Source organism: Solanum stenotomum, chromosome 3 (assembly GCF_019186545.1).
Source record: "Solanum stenotomum isolate F172 chromosome 3, ASM1918654v1, whole genome shotgun sequence".
Taxonomy (NCBI): Eukaryota; Viridiplantae; Streptophyta; class Magnoliopsida; order Solanales; family Solanaceae; genus Solanum; species Solanum stenotomum.
This window is the reverse complement of record NC_064284.1, coordinates 28,253,440-28,273,092: the sequence shown is the minus strand read 5'-3', so window position 1 is coordinate 28,273,092 and position 19,653 is coordinate 28,253,440. Positions and strand designations below refer to the sequence as shown.

Sequence of the window (19,653 nt, the reverse complement as noted above, 5' to 3'; positions counted from 1 at the left end):
TATTTTGTCATTGTATTTGCTAAGTCCGTCCTGTTCGTAGTAGCATCTTCTTTCCTATGCAAGGTAGGATCTTTTTGAATTTCTCTTATTTGTAATAGTTTTCAATTTTTAATGTCTGTGTCCTCTTATTATTATGCTAAATCTTTGAACGAAATATAGCTACAACTAATTTATGTGATTGAGATAATATTTTTCAAATGTAGTTTATATGCATTTTATAAGCAGTGTAATCTTTTTTTGCTAAGGTGTATAATGTTATACATACATAAATAAATATGAAAAAAACAATAAAAATAATATCTTTGAACACAAAGATTAATAAATTAAGCTGGATGACCACATCTTTCAAGACTCTTACAAAATTTACTATTTACATTAGAAAAGAAAAAATAGCAAGAATTATGTAGTCTAATATGTGAAATTTGTGGACTAATTAATAATTCTTCCTCACTCTTTAAGCAATGGAATTATATATTTTGGTGAGTTTCTTCTCTATGTTCTTCACTCTTTCAGATTGTTAAGTTTTTCTGTTGATGGCGAGGTGCCTTCTTCTCTTTTGAGCTTGTTTAATATTATTTCTTTATTTTGTTCAAGTGTCGTGTGTTATAAATTCTTCTAGTAATTTCATCAGATTTTTTTCTAAGATTTTATATTGCATGCGGTTATAGGGTGAAATCAATCTCTCATTTTATAGATAAAGCAAACAATTAAAAAAAATCAAATGCAAATAGGGGATCTTTGGAGTTCAAGTGAAAGAGAATGGCAAAGAAACTGCTATCGAGATCTACGAGTAGCTGATCACTTATTTTCGGTAAAAATTATAGAAATTGTTTTGCGGTTACATAATTTGTCATATCAGTGATTGTTTTACAGCTTCTTTGGATAAAGGATCTTCGTCTAAAATTCAATTAACTTGCACATCATTTAAATTTTAAATATTAATGGACTATCTCAACAATAATCCAGTTAAGGAGACTTTTTGATTTTCAACAATGAAACTATAGGTTGCTAAGGGAGGAATTGATTTAGTAGAAATGGTCCTCCACAGGTTTCAATCATCAAGGGGTTGAAATGAAAAATGACCAGGGTTGGGGGTGGATTTAATTTACCATGTATCTTCTTTTAAAATGTTTCTTTTGTCAATTTTTGGTTCAAAGAAGGAAGGAAAATATAACTTTACATATAGGCTATATCGAAATGTCGTCCACAAATACATTTTTTTTTTTAGTTTATCAAGGTTATGGCAAGACTCTTTACTAATCTGAATACACATAAAAAATCTGGACTTATTTTAAAAAGACGATGTAAAGCTCATATTTTTTGTCGCATTCAATTTAGTGAAGAGTGCATCATCTTTATTCATAAAGATTGAGTCTTATGTAATTGCTATTTTTATATACATAAATCATAATAAGAAACAGAGTTCATAATTTCATTTCAATTTAAATTACTATTGGATAATTATCGATTTTCATAGGACTTCGGAAACCTGAAGATTACAGTAATTTTATGCACATATAATAAACTCATATGACGACGACCTCGCGTTCCCTTGGTTGGTGCTACTTAAAAAGGATTCCCTTGGACAGTGTTTAATTGAAAACCTTGTGCTCTAGAATATGGTCAATGAATCATTAAATGGATACTCTCTGACTTGCTAATGTCTTATCAGTTCAATAACAATGAAAGGTAGAAAGCTGGAAACTGAAGCGTTTGTATAATGTTCTCCTACAAGGGAAAGCTAATTTTTCTGTCATGTTATTATAGTATATAAGAGTTAAAGGCCCTCCTTTGTCATTTTCTTATATAATAAATGTTTACCTTTCCTATTCCAAGAAACATAATCGGCTTTGGTTAAAAGTTTGCATTACACCTCTTTCATGTTGGCCATATGTCTCAAGTGCCTAGCAAATGATAAACTACTTTACCTTTTTATAGCACTATCAAATGGAGACGTTTTTGAAGAAAGCTTAATGTTATTCATAAGTCATATACAAGCAGATAGAGCAGAAAAATATACAATCAGTTTAACAGGGAGATTTGTTCACATTAATTCTTTTTCTATAACGATCTGATTTTCGTCGTTATGGAAGAGCCAATGGAGACAGAATTGGGGTCAAAAAACTTTTCGTAGTAATTGAATTTTCCCAACTTTGTCCAAATGTAAATGAAATTGGAGTCTTTGAGGTGTAGGGAAATTTGGTAGCAATTGGGTGAATAGTTTATGATTTTGATTACGTGAGTAGTTAGATAATTCGTTAAGGAATCGGTACGACTTTACGGAATTGAATTCGGGCGAGTAGAACTCCCGAAATCGATCTTAGCGTAAAGGATATTTACTGAGCATCGTGCTTTAGAGGTGTGGTGTGAAATGGGAATTTTGGAGTTCTTGAAATAGCTCTCTATTTCGTTTTGGCCGCTTTGACAGGAATGTATGCACTTTTCGACTTTTAGAGCTAAGGAGACTACCCCAGGCGACTTCTTGACCTTTTTTCACTATTCTTGAGGCTAAACGTAAGTTTTTCACTCTCCAAATCCGTTTTTCGATCCGTAGAACGTAATAGAATGGGTGAATATTGATGGGGAAAGGTTATGATATAGATTCTATGGTGGAAACAATCCTAATTTGGATAATTGGGATCATGGGTATGATTTAGGGTTCATAGAATTATTAATAATTCGGGTAATTAGTGATTGTTTATTGATTCCCGTGTTATTATGATTATTTGTAGACCAAGAACAAGCGGAACGAATCCGAAAAGAGAAGGATAAAGTTTCTTAGGGTTTCAAGCTTGTTTCGAGGTAGGTGATGGTTGTGATTCTATGATTGTGTGATGTATGTTTGTTCTTACTTCATTATGATACATGTATGTATGCGAATGTTGCAATGTTGATCACACTTGTTGTAAATGAGATAGATGAATATCATTGCCTTGAAATCGTGACTTAAATGTATGATCTTGATTATGTACTTGTGTTTGTGATTGTGGTGTGTGAATGGGATCAAATTGTCACGTTCCGGCATAACTAACTTGGATCGGATTGTCACGTTTCGGCATAATTATGGGATCAGTTGCTACGTTCTGACATAAATATAGGATCGGCTGCCACGTTCCGGCATAACTAACTGAGATTGGTTGTCACGTTCCGGCATAATTATGAGTTCAGATACCACGTTCCGGTATGCTAATTGTTTGGGTGTGGGTTCCATGAGAGGGTCATTGAATTGGGTTCCGTGAGAGGACCATTGAATTGTGTTGTGTATCTACTTGTGATGAGTTTGTTCATATCTAATGATGATTGATATTGGAAGATGGTATGTTGCTCTAAATTGATATAACCGTGTTATATGAGAATTGTGAAGTTGTTCATTGTTCATATATGTTGATGATATTGTATATGTTTGATATATGCATGTGATTATATTGTTGTATTGACTAATGTATGTTACACTTAGTGGGATAGCCGCGTGATCCACCAGTACACTGTGGTTGTGTACTGATATTGCACTTGCTCTTATTTTTATTGAGTACAGGGCATCTTCCGGCGGCTATTAACAAACCTTATTCAGAAGATCAGTGATCGCCGATTCAAATTCAAGAGTGAGCCAGTTCTTCCGGGCTGCCTTGAGTTCTCTTTTTGTCTAGTCCATCATATTCAGACTTAGACTAGTTATTTAGATGATTTTCTCGTTTAGACTTATGAATCTTGTTAGAGTTTTGGTACATTGACTTTTAGGTTCTAGAAATTGAATTTCCGCATTAGTTTGGTTAGTTATTTGTTTAAATCTTGGAGTTTATGGAAACTCTATATAATTTATGCATTTAAACCTGTTTTTGTATCTTTAAATGCCTTGGTTTTCATAAAATTTGTTAGTTTGGGTTGTAGTAATGGTTCTCCCACCGGAGGGTTTGTGTAGGTGTCAATCATGACGGTCTGGCTCGTGACAAAGTTGGTATCAGAGCTCTAGGTTCGTTGATCTCATTGTACCAAAATGAGTCTAGTAGAGTCTTGCGGAACGGGACGAAGACGTCCATACTTTTCTTTGAAAGGCTATAGGACTTTAGGAAAAACTCACTTATTTCTACTCCTTCGTGCTATGACTTGAATACAATTGGTATCTGGGTGATACAAATTGGTGTCTTTCCTCATTCACTCTATGGTCCAAGCTAGAGCAATAACAGTGGTAACACCATCACTAGCAAGAGAGGATGTGTATAGACTACTGACAGTTGAGTAGGATCGTCATTCGGAACAAGTATCCACTGCGTCAGATAAATGATCTTTTTGATTAGTTACAAGGTGCATCGTTTTTCTCTAAGATTGATTTAAGGTCTGGTTACCATCAATTAAGGATTAAGGCGGTTAAGAATTGAGTTTGACCAAGTTCTATGATTGAAATTAGCTGTTTTAAGGGGATCGCTAGCTTCTATTGTTGCTTGTGGTATGAGTTGAGTCCAATTGGTAGCTCAACGAAATGAACTAGACGTCGTGGTCACGACTGAGGGGCCACAAGCAAAGCAAATTGGAAACTGAGAAGGCTCCAATTTGTATCTGGCCTTAGGGGTGGTGTGAATGCACGGATGATCAGAAATGGTCATCCATGGAGCGAAATAATTAATTAATAATTTGGACTTATATTTAAATTGTATCTTGGAAACTTTGAATGTGTGCTTCTGGTTGTTTTAATTAACTACAAATGTGAAGTTGTAATTGCTTGAACATGATGAGGTGATTATGTGCACAATAAATGTGTGTCTGAACTTTGATATGTACAATATGTTGACTGGTCGTTCAGGTTATGCAAGTTGTAAATACTTGAGTATCGTGAAATTCGTTGTGAAAGGAAGATCTTGACTAAGGATCGTGTGAGTGTCTGGGTGTATCTTGGGGATGTGTGGGTTATGGTGCTGAATTAACAAGAATGAATTGGTTCGTGTATCGTGGGATTGACTAGGGGTAGACAATGATTACCCTAGTTATGAGGATTATTCTAAATTGGTAAGTAAAGCTGGGAACCTTTGGGGGAAATTGGGAAAGAAAAGAACCTAGAAAAATTGTTGGCATGGATTCTGTTTCTGTTATGACCACTGGGGCGGGATTCTTCCCGCCAAAGCAAGGCCGCCAGTGCGGAAATTTTCCCGCCAGAGCGGGATGAAGTGGTCACTAGTGCTGCTTTTGTCTGTGATCGGATGACTAATGTTTTGCGTGATCTGGGTTATACTTATTCGTACGTGTTAGTTCAATTGTCTTGGGATTTGATGTGGTTTGTTGATATACTTGATGTCCTCATCCATGTTTCTACCCCAGTTGAAGAGTCAGTCGTAGTCACCTATGTGTATCGTATTGTCCTGTTGTGGTTATGGATTTTCAGATTTGGGTTGATTTGGTTATGCTAAAGATGACTGACTTGATATAATCTTAGGCATGACTTGGCTTCCCCCTATTATACCGAGCTTAATTATAATACTAAGTCGATAACTCTAGAGATCCCTGGTAGGGAAAGATTAGAGTGGGAAGGGGTGTATAAGCCTAAGCTAGCTAAGATCATATCCTTCATTCGGGATAGGAAACTGGTGGGGAATGATTGTTGGCTTACTGGCTCATGTTCGGGATGTTAAGGTTGAATCCCCCTCTATTGAGTCTATTACGGTGGTGTCAGAATTGAGAGAGCTTAAAGCTCAAAGGGCTTCTTGATAAATGATTCATCCGTCCTAGTGCTTCCCCGTAGGGTGCTCCTGTCTTGTTTGTTAAGAAGAAGGAGGGTAGTATGATGATTGATGATTTTATCTTAACTCATAAAGGAGTGGATTAATACCAGAATGACAAACTTACGGATAGTGAAAGTTCCATAGAGTATACTTGGGTGAAGGAAATTGAAGATTTTAGTAAGAAAATGTGTACCAAGATTAGGTTAGTCCTTTAAATTTGATGAGTATACCTGAGTTTTAGGTGTCATGTTGATGAAAAGGTTGACTTCATAGTGATAGTTAGGGCTAACTGAGCGTAATGGTAATAAGAGTTTGCGATGAATTGTGATGGGATGAAACTATATAATGAGATTGTTGTTTAAGCGAATTTTGTATAGTAGTTACGACTTGCGAGTATCTAAGGTTGTGGTTTTCTAATATTTGGTGAGTTACGTGGTTGTATGGAAAGTTTTAAGAGATGGTGGACACCATTCGAATAGAAATCAAAGAGTTAGAGTCATAATGAAGAAAAATAGTGAGATGTAGTACAACCTTTAGAGAGAGGCGAGAGCAAGAATAATTTATTTGATTGCAAAGGCTAAAGAAATATTTTCATAGGGGTAGATAATTGGGTTCAGAGATGCGTGATTTCATTCGTTTTGTTGTGGCTATGGTAATAGTGTTACAAGTCCGTCAGATTTGTTAAAAACTATTGGAAAAGACTTGAGAAAGGAGTGTGTGGACATTAGCTTGAGTGTAATGACAAGTGCTTGGTTTTATTTTTGAGTCTAGTAATGAGTATGACTGAAATTTTAGCGAAATATATGGTAAGATCGATGGAGATGCGATCAATGATAAATGGAGATCTATGAATTCATAAAAATCTTCAAGGTACAAGATGTTGATAGAGAAAGAGATTGTGTTATATGGTGAAAATTACAATTCAGATTTTTCATTGTGAGTCTACATTCGTGGTGATGTATTTTGTCAAGGTATGAATTGTCAAGGTATGAAATGATCAATTGTATCCGATATTGAGCATTTGAAAGGATTTACACCTAGGTTAAGTCGTAAAGTTTATTACTATTGATTGTTAAGAACCTAAGAAAGGTTTTCCTGTAAAAGTGTTGGTTTAGAGTGAGATTAATGGTCGGAGTGTTAATGATGGTTGTTAGTATTGTGAGTATGATTCACTAGCTATGCTCTCGTGTGTTTTCACTTTTGTGGGTGGATCCCTAGTGGTGGATTAGGGGTACCAAATCCAGCGATGTTCTTTTGGTTTAGTGGGAAGATTGGGAAGATTTGGTTATTTTGAATGACATAATTAGTGTTGTCTTGGAGTTGTTAAAGTATTTTAGTGGGTCTACATGTACCACCTTGCTTATGAGAATTTATAGAAGAGCTACCATGCGTATTTGTGGTTATCCGACAATCTTAATATTCCTCTAGTCGTCGAGGTCATGTACCGTTTATGTGTGGTTGAATGTGGGGATCATTAGGTCCAATTTTAATGTTCTTAAGAGGTAATCTACAATTACTAAATCTAGCATTTCGATAGTGTTGTTGGAGGGGTTGTATGCTTGGACATATCCCTTGATGAGTATATAATTTCTAAAGATCAAATTTGTTATAACTTAAGCTCATGGGAAATTATGTTGTGTGATGGAGATATTGTTAAGAACTATAATTGTTTGGGTTTTATGAGTGTGTGTTGGTTGGTTCAGGTCCACCTCTAATTATAGCGAGTATTGATTTAGAATTTTATCATGGTTATGTGAGAAAAGATTCGTCTTGATATTTGTGTCAAGATCCTTGATAACATGTGGCAGACGTGTGTACGATCAACTTTGATGGTTGTTGGGAATCGTTTTGTTGATTAGTTAAGTTTACCTACAACAAAATATTTATCCCTCAAGTGTTGAGATGACTTCATTGAGGCATTGTAAGGGAGGATGTGTAGGTATTCAATTGGTTGGTTTGAGGTTGGAGATGTGAAACCCTTAGGGGGTAATGAGATTTGATAAGAAGGACATGTGATACAAGTATCCCCAGTAGTTCGATGATTCAGATACTACTCTACCCTTACTTTAATCAGTCTTTCCTAGTTGATCACTCGGGGATAAGTGATGGATAAATTGGTATCTATTGTAATGATCTAATTTCTGTCGTTATGAAAGAGCCAACGGAGAAAGAATTGGGGTCAGAAAACTTTTTCGTAGTAATTGAATTTTCTCAACCTTGTCCATATTTGGACGAAATCGAAGTCTTTGAGGTGTAGGGAAATCTGTTAACAATCGGGTGAATCGTTTATGATTTTGATTACATGAGTAGTTAGATAACTCGTTAAGGAATCTGTAAGACTTTACGGAATTGAATTCGGGCTAGTAGAACTCCAAGAATTGATCTTAGTGTAAAAGGTATTTACTGAGCGTTGTGGGTTAGAGGTGTGTTGTGAAATGGGAATTTTGGAGTTCTTGAAATAGCTCTCTGTTTCGTTTTGGCCGCTTTGACGGGAATGTTTGCCGCTCTGGCGTCGCCGTTGTGGCGGGCCCGACACGAATTAAAGTCGTTAATAAACCCCTAAACGACCTCAGTATGTACTTTTCAACTTTTAGAGCTAAGGAGGTGACCTTAGGCTACTTCTTGACCGTTTTTCACCATTTTTTAGGCTAAAAGTAAGTTTTTCACTTCCCGAATTTGTTTTTCGTTCCGTAGAATGTAATAGAATGGGTGAATATTGATGGGGAAAGGTTTTGTTATAGATTCTATGGTGGAAACAATCCTAATTTGGATAATTGGGATCATGGGTATGAACTATGGTTCATAGAATTGTTAATAATTCGGGTAATTAGTGATTGTTTATTGATTCCCGTGTTATTATGATTATTTGTAGACCAAGAACAAGCGGAACGAATCCAGAAAGAGAAAGATCAAGTTTCTTAGGGTTTCAAGCTTGTTTTGAGGTAGGTGATGGTTGTGATTCTATGTTTGTGTGATGTATGCTTGTTCTTGCTTCATTATGATACTTGTGTATGTATGAATGTTGCAATGTTGATCACACTTGTTGTAAATGAGATAGATGAATATCATTGCCATGAAATCATGACTTGAATGTATGATTTTGATGATGTACTTGTGTTTGTGATTGTGGTGTGTGAATGGGATCGGATTGTCACGTTCCGGCATAACTAACTTGGATCAGATTGCCACGTTCTGGCATAATTATGTGATCGGTTGCCACATTCCGTCATAAATATGGGATCAGTTGCCACGTTTCGACATAACTAACTGGGATCGGTTGCCACGTTCCGGCATAATTATGGGATCGGATACCACGTTTCGGTATGCTAATTGTTTGGGTGTGGGTTCCATGAGAGGGCCATTGAATTGGGTTCCGTGAGAGGACCATTGAATTGTGTTATGTATCTACTTGTGATGAGTTTGTTCATATCTAATGATGATTGATATTGGAAGATGGTATGTTGCTCTAAATTGATATAACTGTGTTATGTGAGAATCGTGAAGTTGTTCATTGTTCGTATATGTTGATGATATTGTATATGTTTGATATGTGCATGTGATTATATTGTTGTATTGACTAATGTATGTTACACTTAGTGGGATAGCCGTGTGATCCTACCAGTACACGGTGGTTCTGTACTGATATTGCACTTGCTCTTATTTTTGTTGAGTACAGGGCATCTTCCGGCGGCTATTGACAGATCTCGTTTAGAAAATCAGTGATCGCTGATCCGAATTCAAGGGTGAGTCAGTTCTTCCGGGTTGCCTTGAGTTCTCTTTTTGTCTAGTCCATCATATTCGAACTTAGACTAGTTCTTTAGATGATTTTCTCGTTTAGACTTATGAATCTTGTTAGAGTTTTGGTACATTGACTTTCATGTTCTAGGGGTTGAATTTCCGCATTAGTTTGGTTAGTTATTTGTTTAAACCTTGGAGTTTATGGAAACTCTATATAATTTCTACATTTAAACCTGCTTCCGTATCTTTAAATGTCTTGGTTTTCATAAAATTTGTTAGTTTGGGTTGTAGTAATGGTTCTCCCCTCGGAGGATTTGTGTGGGTGTCAATCACGACGGTCTGGGTCGTGACATTTTCATTGTGTATTATTTAATTTTTACCGCAGAAAAATATCTGCAAATATTTATTATGTATGTTATTTTATCGTCAGTCAATTATATCAATTTGAAAGTACATGGTTATTATTCATAATTTATACATTTAATGTTACTCTGTATTCTCTATTCTGGCATCTGCCACACATTCACATACGTAACATCTACTCGAATCAATAGACACAAATATAAACTTATAACATTTTAGTATTATGTTCTTCTATAGATACCTATTCAGTCAAAAACTCTATTTATTTTTTACTTCAAAAGATAACTAAACAAAAATATCAAGCACTAAAAATATAAGATGTTGGGTTTGTGCTAATGTCCATCTAATTGGCTTATATGTTGAATAGTTATTTTCAACAGTTTTATAAAAAATAATTCAATGTTTTTTTTACCTACGTTTAAGATATGAGGATTAGATAAGCCATTTTTTAGGCATTGATGGTGTTTATTTGTTTTAACTTATGTAGAAATCTATATATTCTCTTGCGTAGACTTAAGCACTTATTCAAAGCATTTACCATTGGAAAATTGTATAAGATAGCAAACTATTAATTCAAATTAAATGTTATAATCACAGTTTGATTTAATTATAACCCGTAGCAAACTATTGTCATTCGCCTCTCTCCCTGAAATTCTTGCTTGCCACTCTCGTTTCTCGCTGGCTCCCTCGCCTGTCTCACTTTTATACAAACACAAATGTATAAAATGTGCTTGTGTTTGTATAAAGTGTATGTATACATATCTTTTCGTTCGCCTCTCTCCCCCAGAGAATCTCGCTCTCCACTCACACTCGCCTCTCTCACTTTATACAAACATAAATGTATAAATTGCGTTTGTGTTTATATAAAGCAAGTATACAAATACAAATACATATATTTTTGTCCTATACACTTATAATTATACAAATACAGATCTTCCCCTGCCCAGTTTTCTTTTGTCTTTCTCTCTTCCTCGCTTTATACAAACACATATTATACAATTGATCTTCTTTTGTATATATATACCGAAACAGATTATACAATTGATTTTTTTGTATATGTATACTGAAATATACATATTAATAGATATAGAAAACATAAAATGTGTTAGGGAGCGCAATTATACAAACTATAGCTATAACATACTAATATGATTTTTATATTTGTTAATCCTAAATTTACTCTTTACCATTTCAACAATTATAAAGTTGGTCCCGTGCTTAAGCACGGGCCGTGCCCCTCTATACATAGCAGATACAAGACTTTGTGTTAGTACGAGTCCTATATTACATTACATAGTAGATACAAGACTTTGTGTTAGTACGAGTCCTATATTACATAGTAGATACAAGACTTTGTGTTAGTACAGTCCTATATACATATATATATATTATTTTTTATCCTAGTCTATGTGACATAATTTAAATTCGTAGAGTCACCATACTTTTTAATATAATTTTTAGATATTTAAAGTTGTTAATTATTGTGATTTATAGTACGTTTTACATAATTTTAATAGTATATGTTACTTCAGTTGTCCCAACTATGTAATAATTATGGAATTTCAATAGTCAACCAAATTTGTATATGCCTTTTAAATTTAGAAGTTGTGAATTATTGTAGTTTATAGTACATGTTACGTAATTTTTAAATAATATATGTTATTCTCATTGTCCCAATTTATGTGGCATTATAGAATTTCGAGAATCATTTAAAAAAATTATATGTCTTTTAATTTTTTTAGTTGTTAATTATTATGATTTATATTACTTTTTACATCATTTCAAATAATATATGTTACTTCCTCTGTTCCTATCTATGTGGCATTTATAGAATTTCGAGAATCAACTTTTATATGTCTTATAAATATTTTATATTGTTATAATCATAATTTATAATATTTTTTAATGTAATTTTTTAATATATAACAAATTAAAAATAATAAAATAAATAAACTAAAACACAAAATATATAATTTTTTCAAATATGTCCTCCACTAGACAATCATGTATGCTTCTATATTGTTGTAATCCTGAACTTTCTATATTATTCTCCACCACAATTAACAACAAATAAGACAACACTTTTTTCCTTGTAGGATTGATTAACCTAAGTTGAAAAATTACTCCATTTGTATGTTAAGACTAGGGTTTTTCATGGTTATAAAATCAAATTGAATTGCAATTCGAATCAAACCGATTAAAAAAATTGATATTTGGTTAGGTTTGGTTTTAAATTTTGAAAAAAATCGATACTATTTGGTTTGGTTTTGGTTTTACTAAAAATTAACCGCAAAAATAACCAAACCTAACTGAGAAGTTATACATATAAATTTTATAATTATTTATAAATAAAATATAAGTATTTTGATAAATTTTAATTAACTTAAGTCTTTAATTTTATTATTTTCTGAAGCTCAACACTTAAATTTTAGCCCAACTATTAAAACCTTAAGTCTAAATCCCTCAATATTCATTACTTTAAAGATCACACTTTCTCTGTTCTTTATAAAATTTTCTAACGCAACATTGAATAATTTAAAGCTCAAGCTAAAGAAGATGGTGATTAGTTTTGACTATAAATTATTGGTTGTTTATTTTGAGAAGTAATTTCTCAATATTTTAAGATGTAATTTTATTGATAAGTCTATTGATAAGATGTTGAGATCTCCAGAATATTGAATCAACTTTGTGCTAGTAACAATGAGTTTTTTTTAGTTTCAGAAACTTGGTACATTGGATGAATCACTTTGTTCGTGTAATAGCTTTTCTGTGAATTATTCATGTACTAAGTGTTTGTGTCATCGAGATGCGTATGTCCTCAACAAACGTATTACTTTCAAACCCAAAAACACCGAAAAAACCGAGCCAAATCGATAATAACTAAATCGACGGTTATTTTTTTATTTGGTTTGGTTTGATTTTAGAAATTTAAAAAACGATTAAATTGATTTGATTTTGATTTTAACTAATAACCAATCCAAACCGAACCATGAACACCCCTAGTTAAGACGATTGACATATTACTTTGTAATATATACTTTCTATTTTCGTCAAATATCTTTTTCTTATATACTGATGCTAGTGGCAAGAAAATTATTATTTTGTCTTTCCAATAGAAAAACGCAAAACAAGTTGCGTATGACACCGCAAAAAAATCAAAGTATTAGTCAAAATATTATAGTGTATAAAAGACTTATGCCATTGATTTTAAGATATATCGTTATCATTAGAGGAAAATTCAAAATTTGAATTTAGGTCTCATGAGAGGATCCTCTAGCTTTATCAACATCACAATAACATTTTTATGCTTTCCATGAGTACACTATTAAATTATATCCTAATTTATGTCAATTTCTTAAAATAAATATACATATATATAAATTATTTTAAAAAAAATTAACCGGTGCACGTGCACCCTCATGTCTGCCTCTCGTTATCATCCTTTCGTGCTCATTCATATCTCTTTTTTTGTCAAGGTGGATGATGGATTAGACAAGACCCCAAAACGTATTCCCTCCGTCCATTTTACTTGTTCATTATTAATTTAACATATTTCTGACAAATTAATAAATTAAAAAATAATTGTAGTATATTACTTTTATTAATTATAAGTCATTTAAATGTTGAAGCTAGATGAATAATATTTAAAAACAAGGATAAAATTGACATAAAATAATAGATTGTCTTTTGATATTCTAACTTTTAAATTAGACAAAGAAATTTGAATAATTATTTTTAATATACTGAACAAATAAAAATGTACATAGAAAGCATATTAATGAAAAGGATGGGAAGGTGCGAGCAGAGAAGGAACTGTTGAAAGGCAACTAGTGAAGATGCCAATATACCTCTTCCTCGAACAATTGAATCTGAATCGATTCTTGCTAGGCTCTTTATAAGAAGGACTATGAAAGTACAGGAGGGGACATAGACCATAACCTCCATACAAAAATGAAGAGTGTACATTACTAATTATTATCACTTTTATAAAATATTTTGAACTATACAAAAGGATGCTATACAATACAAGTAGTCAACACTATTACTTTTCTTTTAAAATCAAACTCCTCCTTTAACTTTGAATAATAATCAAACTCTGAAAGGATTGTCACCGTCAAGTTTAATTATTATTCAAAGTTGAGGAGATAGTTTGATTTTAAAAGCAAATTGGGAGGTGAAAATGATTTTCACCCTTATTGAATTTATTATTTCTGGAAGAGAACAAGCTAAGCTTCATCAAATATGATGTATCACCTTGGATCTTTTTCCATAGTTGGCAAGGTAATTAACAATTTTACTACTTTCTATGTAAGTATACGATCAAGGTGGGAAACTAAAATTGTCAACAAAGATTGGCTGAAGTAGTTGAGAATTGATAATGAAAGATATATAGGGTGTGTTTGTTACGGAGAAAAATATTTTTTAAATTTTCTTATGTTGGATTGGTTAATTTTTTTTCTTGAAAGTCAAAGAAAATTTGTTGTAGTGCGCTGATCACCTATATAATATATAGTCGCACAAAAGTTGAAGATATTTGTTGGAATAGTCATACAAATTGTTGTCAAAAGAGGCAAAATAAAAAATAAACAAAGATAATAAAAGTCTCAAAGCTAACTGGAATTTCGAATTTTTTTTGAAATAGTCAAACAAATGGTTAGCATAGGAAGCAAAACAAAAGATGAACAGAGTTTGTACAAGTCTAAGAGCACTCTGACATGAAACAGTGTCAACGTCAGAGTTAGGGTGGTCACGATTCGGTTTGGGCTGTTATTGATCAAATTTAAAATAATATCAATTTAATTGATTCTTGAATTATTAAAATTAGGTCAAATCAAATATAATATATATTTAGCAATTTGATTGTTATCGGTTTTGATTCATTTTGATCTGGTTATCAATCATACACGAAAATAAAAGAAATGATTCATTCAATTTTTTTAAGAAAAGACAATAAATAATCATCCAGAAAGAAAAATAGTAAGAACGACTAGCCTTACAAAATTTCTAATCACTGAATTTACTATGAATAATACTCTTAGGGATCGTTTGGTACAAACATTGATAACGCAGGGATTAGTAATGCAGGGATTAGTAGTGCATGGATTATTTTTTGTCAAGTGTTTGGTTCATTATTTTCCACTTAATCTTGTGTTTGATTTAAAACTCTACAAAAAAATTATTTCCTATTATACCCTTGTGTTATTATGAGATTGTTTATTTCATGTAATTGAGTCAAGGTAGATAACCGGACCATAACACTACAATAAAAAAATTTAAAAAATAACAACAAAGAAAAATAGTGTTATATAAATTGAAACAATTTTTTTTCTTTTTTGTGCATAATTAATAACAAAAATGTAATACTACGCAACAGTTGAATAAAATTCATAGTAAACAAAAAAATGCTAGATCTTTATTTATTTATTTTTACAAATTTTAACCTGTATAATTATTGTATATGGCAACCGGATGTTGACAAAAGAGTTTAAACTTATCAAAAATGAAGATCTAAAAATATACTCATACAATTTTATACCAAAGTCCCTTACCCGGATAATAATTAATCAAAGTTGTTGTGGGACAATATTTTTTTTTAGGATTTTCTATTTCATTTAACTAGTTAAGTTAAATATATATATATATATATATATATATATATAAATAAATAAAATTTGAGGTATGATGTACCACTTTTTTTGTTGGTCAAGTATATCTTAAACTTAACATAGATTTAAGACTACTTATATTGTTCAATAGCTAAAGCTTATTAAAAAAAAATAGTCCAAGTGGTTAATCGATGAACTACATTGAATAAAAAAATATTAATGAAATCATTAAATTACACTAAACGAATTTGGAGAATTAAAAAGAACATTTATAATTATTTCAATATAAATAAAAAGAAAATTAAATTACAAAAGAAATTTAGAAAAATGAATAAAGGGATAATTTTGTCATTTAGGGGTCTTATCCAAGGTTTAATTAGTTATCCCTCCATTTACTAGGGATAAAATAAGACTATATATAATGTATAAGCAATCCATGGATTAAATAAAATAATGTAACCAAACAATGTATTAAATGGATTAAATTTTAATCCAGGGACTATTCTATTTAATACCGCCTACCAAACGAGTCCTTAAATTCACCACTATTGGCCTAAACAAGGTAGAGACAGTGTTATTTCTAATCACACCAAGAAATCTCATAAGTACATATATACACGAAACCAGCAAAATAAATGCTCTTCTCTTGAGTTTTTTTTGCTTTCATAAATAAATTTATAAATTGATGAAAATATAAAGATATTTAAATTATTTGTTCGTAAGAAAATAACATATTATGTATATATAATTATAAAAAAAAATATGTATATAATTTGTCGGTTCGATTCTATTAGATTATTTGTTTAGTCTTTTTAAACAAAATCAAAACCAAATAAAATAGGGACGATTTCATAGACACCCCTTCAAATTTAACTCTATCACACTAACCTTTCTTGTGGTTTATAATATTATGTTTACCTCTGTTATTTTGATTTTCTTGTAACTGTTCTTTAAACCTTACTTATATAAATAAAATAAAATAAATGAGTTGTATCTCCGGTGAGCAGTGGTTGACGAGGGATGTGTTGCATTCGAATGCCTCTATTAAGAATATTTAAGTAAGATATTTTGAAATAATTAACTAATAAGATTATGATTAAAAAGGGAAAATTTGTAAGTAAAATTATATTCTATTTATATTTAGTGATAAATAAGGTTTAAATAATAGTTACAAAACAATAAAAATAAAGGAGGAAAGTATAATATTGTAAACCACGAGAGAGGTCAGTGTGGTAGAACTGAATCTGGAAGGAGGTTTATGAAATTATCCCAGTAAAATATTATTGATTTTTCAAAATGTAAAACCAATCAAACAAATATTATTAGTTTTTAAAATGTAAAGTCAAATTAAATCAAACCAAATAAAATAAATTTATTTAATCGATTTGATTCAATTTTTATCCGAAACACCCCTAGTTGAAGTATAAAAATGGACTCAATCGACAATATTAGTCCACCAGTGAAAAGAAACAACATCCTTGTACTAAACATGGACAAGAAGCCTCATGCAGTGTGTGTACCATTTCCTGCACAAGGTCATGTAATACCCTTCATCAAATTAGCCAAAATTTTGCACTCAAGAGGTTTCTATGTAACATTTGTCAACACTGAATATAACCATAGACGCCTAATTCGATCCCAAGGTCCTGACTTTGTGAAAGGCTTCCAGGATTTTCAGTTTGAAACTATTCTGGAAGGATTGCCACCCTCAGATCGCGATGCAACGCAAGATCCAACTTCGTTATGTGACTCGATAAGGAAGAACTGCTTGACTCCTTTTCGGGATTTACTATCAAAGCTTGGTTCATCACCCGTCGTTCCACCAATTTCTTGTGTTATATCAGATGGTGTGATGACCTTTGCTATTAAGGCTGCACAAGAATTTGGCATCCTTGATGTGCAATTTTGGACGGCTTCAGCTTGTGGTTATATGGGATACCTTCAATTTGATGAACTAACAAGAAGAGGGATTATCCCATTTAAAGGTTCGTCCTCATAGCTATCAACCTCATACTTCATTCGTTTTAATTTGTTTTCTTAATTTATTTTTTTAGTCAGTTTTTAAAAATAATATTTTAAACTTGGGAAATATTTTACAACTCTTTAGTTCTAACTTTCTACTTGTAATATGAAATGTTTAAGACAAAGACTTTTACATTTGAGAAAAGGTCTGATATACCCCTCAATTTTGTCATTTAGAATTGATATACCCTTATTATTACATAAATGACTCACATATATCCCTATTATTTGTCATATGAATTTATTATTGTGATGGTCAAATTTATTTTTTTCACTTACTTTCTTGTAAAATTTATTATAGATACCTCAATTTATTTTACAGATATAAAAACTAAATTACAATATAACCACAAAAAAAAGTTTTATATATTTTTCTCTTTTTTCGGTCACAGTTCTTTCTTTTTGTTTCTCTTATTTTTTCACTAAAGAATGAAAGAAAAAATGAAATAAAAATAAGAAACACAAATAATAATAATCAAAAAAGTCGAAAAATAATTCATGTGTGAAAAATAATAATCAAAACACGTGATTTTTTTAAAATTAAAATAATTAAAAATAAATTGTGCCAATTTTATAACTGTAGGGGTATGTATGCCCATTTTTGTAACGGTAAGGGTATATGTGAGTCAATTTTGTAACGATAAGGGTATATGTGAGCAACTTTTATAACAAGGGTATATCAACTCTAAATGACAAAGTTGAGGGTATATCATATCCTTTTCCTTTTATACTTTGTTAAACTCTATATAGATTCAAAATCAGTAAAGTTGTCAAAAAGGGTCAGCCCAGCCCAAGCCTTGGAGTTTATGTAAGTGCCCTATCTTCAAAGGGAGCTGCTGACTTAAGGTATCCCCTGATCCGAGGGTGAGCTAGAATTGCGCAGGTCAAGGAATTTGATGGGCTAGGGCAGGCCATCCCTTCATTTGGAAGGGCCTGAAAATGCTCAACCCAACCCACTCTTAGAAAGGTTGTGGGCTAGGGTGGGCTAGCCATTCTTTTTTTCTCTTTCCAAACTTAAAATTCTATAACATCAAGAAAATGAGAAGATTCTTAAATAAAATATGACAAACAATGGTGTTGTTTCAATAACACTAGCAAAAAATCTAGTGTGATTATCATGTATCTAGGATATTACATACGCGAGATACATGTATCTGGTGTGATGCATCCTAGATACGCGAGCGAGATAAAAGAGTGCGAGCAAGATGGGTGGAAGGCGAGGGCGCGAGATTTATCTATGTATCCTAGATAAATGTGAATCCACTTGGATAGAGCGTATCTAGGCAAATTACACCTAATTTTGAGTCCATGTATCCCAAGATACATGTATTTGGATGCACCAAAATCTGGTAAGATTTGTAATATTACAATATAGTATGCATCTAAGTAATTAGCTCATACACTAGTGAGATTTCTATAAGTTACCCTTAAATAAATAGTCTTGATCCATGAGCCGACCCCATCCCGTCCCCGATCAAGCACCAAGGGCCAAAGGCTTATATGAGGCAGGCTTATAAGCCCTAATTTTAAATGGACTTGAAAAATCCTATCCCAACCCTACCCTAATAGTAGATTAGGTTGGGCCATCCCTATGGCTAAGCCCATTTTGACGATTCTAAAAAGGGAAAATTATGCATTATATCAAACTATTAATTCAAAATAAATGTTATAGCTACATTTTCTTTTAATTCTAATTCGTAGCAAACACTTTGTCATTCATAACATCTCACTCGCCACTCTCTCGCTCGTCTCTCTCATTTTATACAAACACAAATGTACAAATTGTGTTTGTGTTTGTATAAAACAAGAGAAAACTGAATATACAAATACATATTTTTTTCGTCCTATACACTTTTAATTATACAACACAAATTACAATGTATAATTTGTGTTGTATAAAGCGAGAGAGAGAGATTTGATATACAAATATTTTAATTCGATTCAATTCTATACAAATTCAAATTTTATGCAAATATACAAACATAAATATACATAGTAGTTACATATAGACAATTATCTAACCGATATTCATATACAATCGTTGCGCTTTTATACAAACGAGATGTTTGCCTGCAATTTATACAAATCAGATACTCCATAGCAAACTAGCGCAAATAGCAAAACTATAGCTATAGAACTAGCGCTAATATGATTTGTATGTTTGCTATTCCTAAAATTTGTTCTTCAAAAAACCAGCAAACAAATTGAAACAG

The 19,653-nt window shown here is 32.1% G+C and overlaps 3 protein-coding genes across 5 annotated transcripts in view; 1 reads left to right on the top strand and 2 right to left on the bottom strand.

The window, feature by feature from the left end:
* The window catches only part of LOC125859444 (probable pectinesterase/pectinesterase inhibitor 51), a 578,280-nt gene extending 569,149 nt beyond the window's left edge, over positions 1 to 9,131 (bottom strand). Inside the window, exon 1 of one of the 2 annotated variants that reach the window (XM_049539199.1) lies at positions 9,121 to 9,131. The gene's annotated coding sequence lies outside the window, so the exon portion shown is untranslated. Of the gene's footprint in view, positions 1 to 3,269; positions 3,281 to 9,120 lie in introns of those variants that run through there. The other variant, XM_049539198.1, reaches the window with a different exon arrangement.
* Positions 1 to 19,653, bottom strand: part of LOC125859461 (uncharacterized) — an 819,298-nt gene that overhangs the window by 564,928 nt on the left and 234,717 nt on the right. The gene's annotated exons all lie outside the window — the stretch shown is intronic.
* LOC125859446 (linamarin synthase 1-like) overlaps positions 1 to 19,653 on the top strand; it is a 77,691-nt gene that overhangs the window by 56,815 nt on the left and 1,223 nt on the right. The window contains exon 2 of one of the 2 annotated variants that reach the window (XM_049539205.1): positions 17,002 to 17,403. In XM_049539205.1, the coding sequence (XP_049395162.1) occupies positions 17,002 to 17,403 (402 nt within the window). Of the gene's footprint in view, positions 1 to 16,832; positions 17,404 to 19,653 lie in introns of those variants that run through there. The other variant, XM_049539203.1, reaches the window with a different exon arrangement.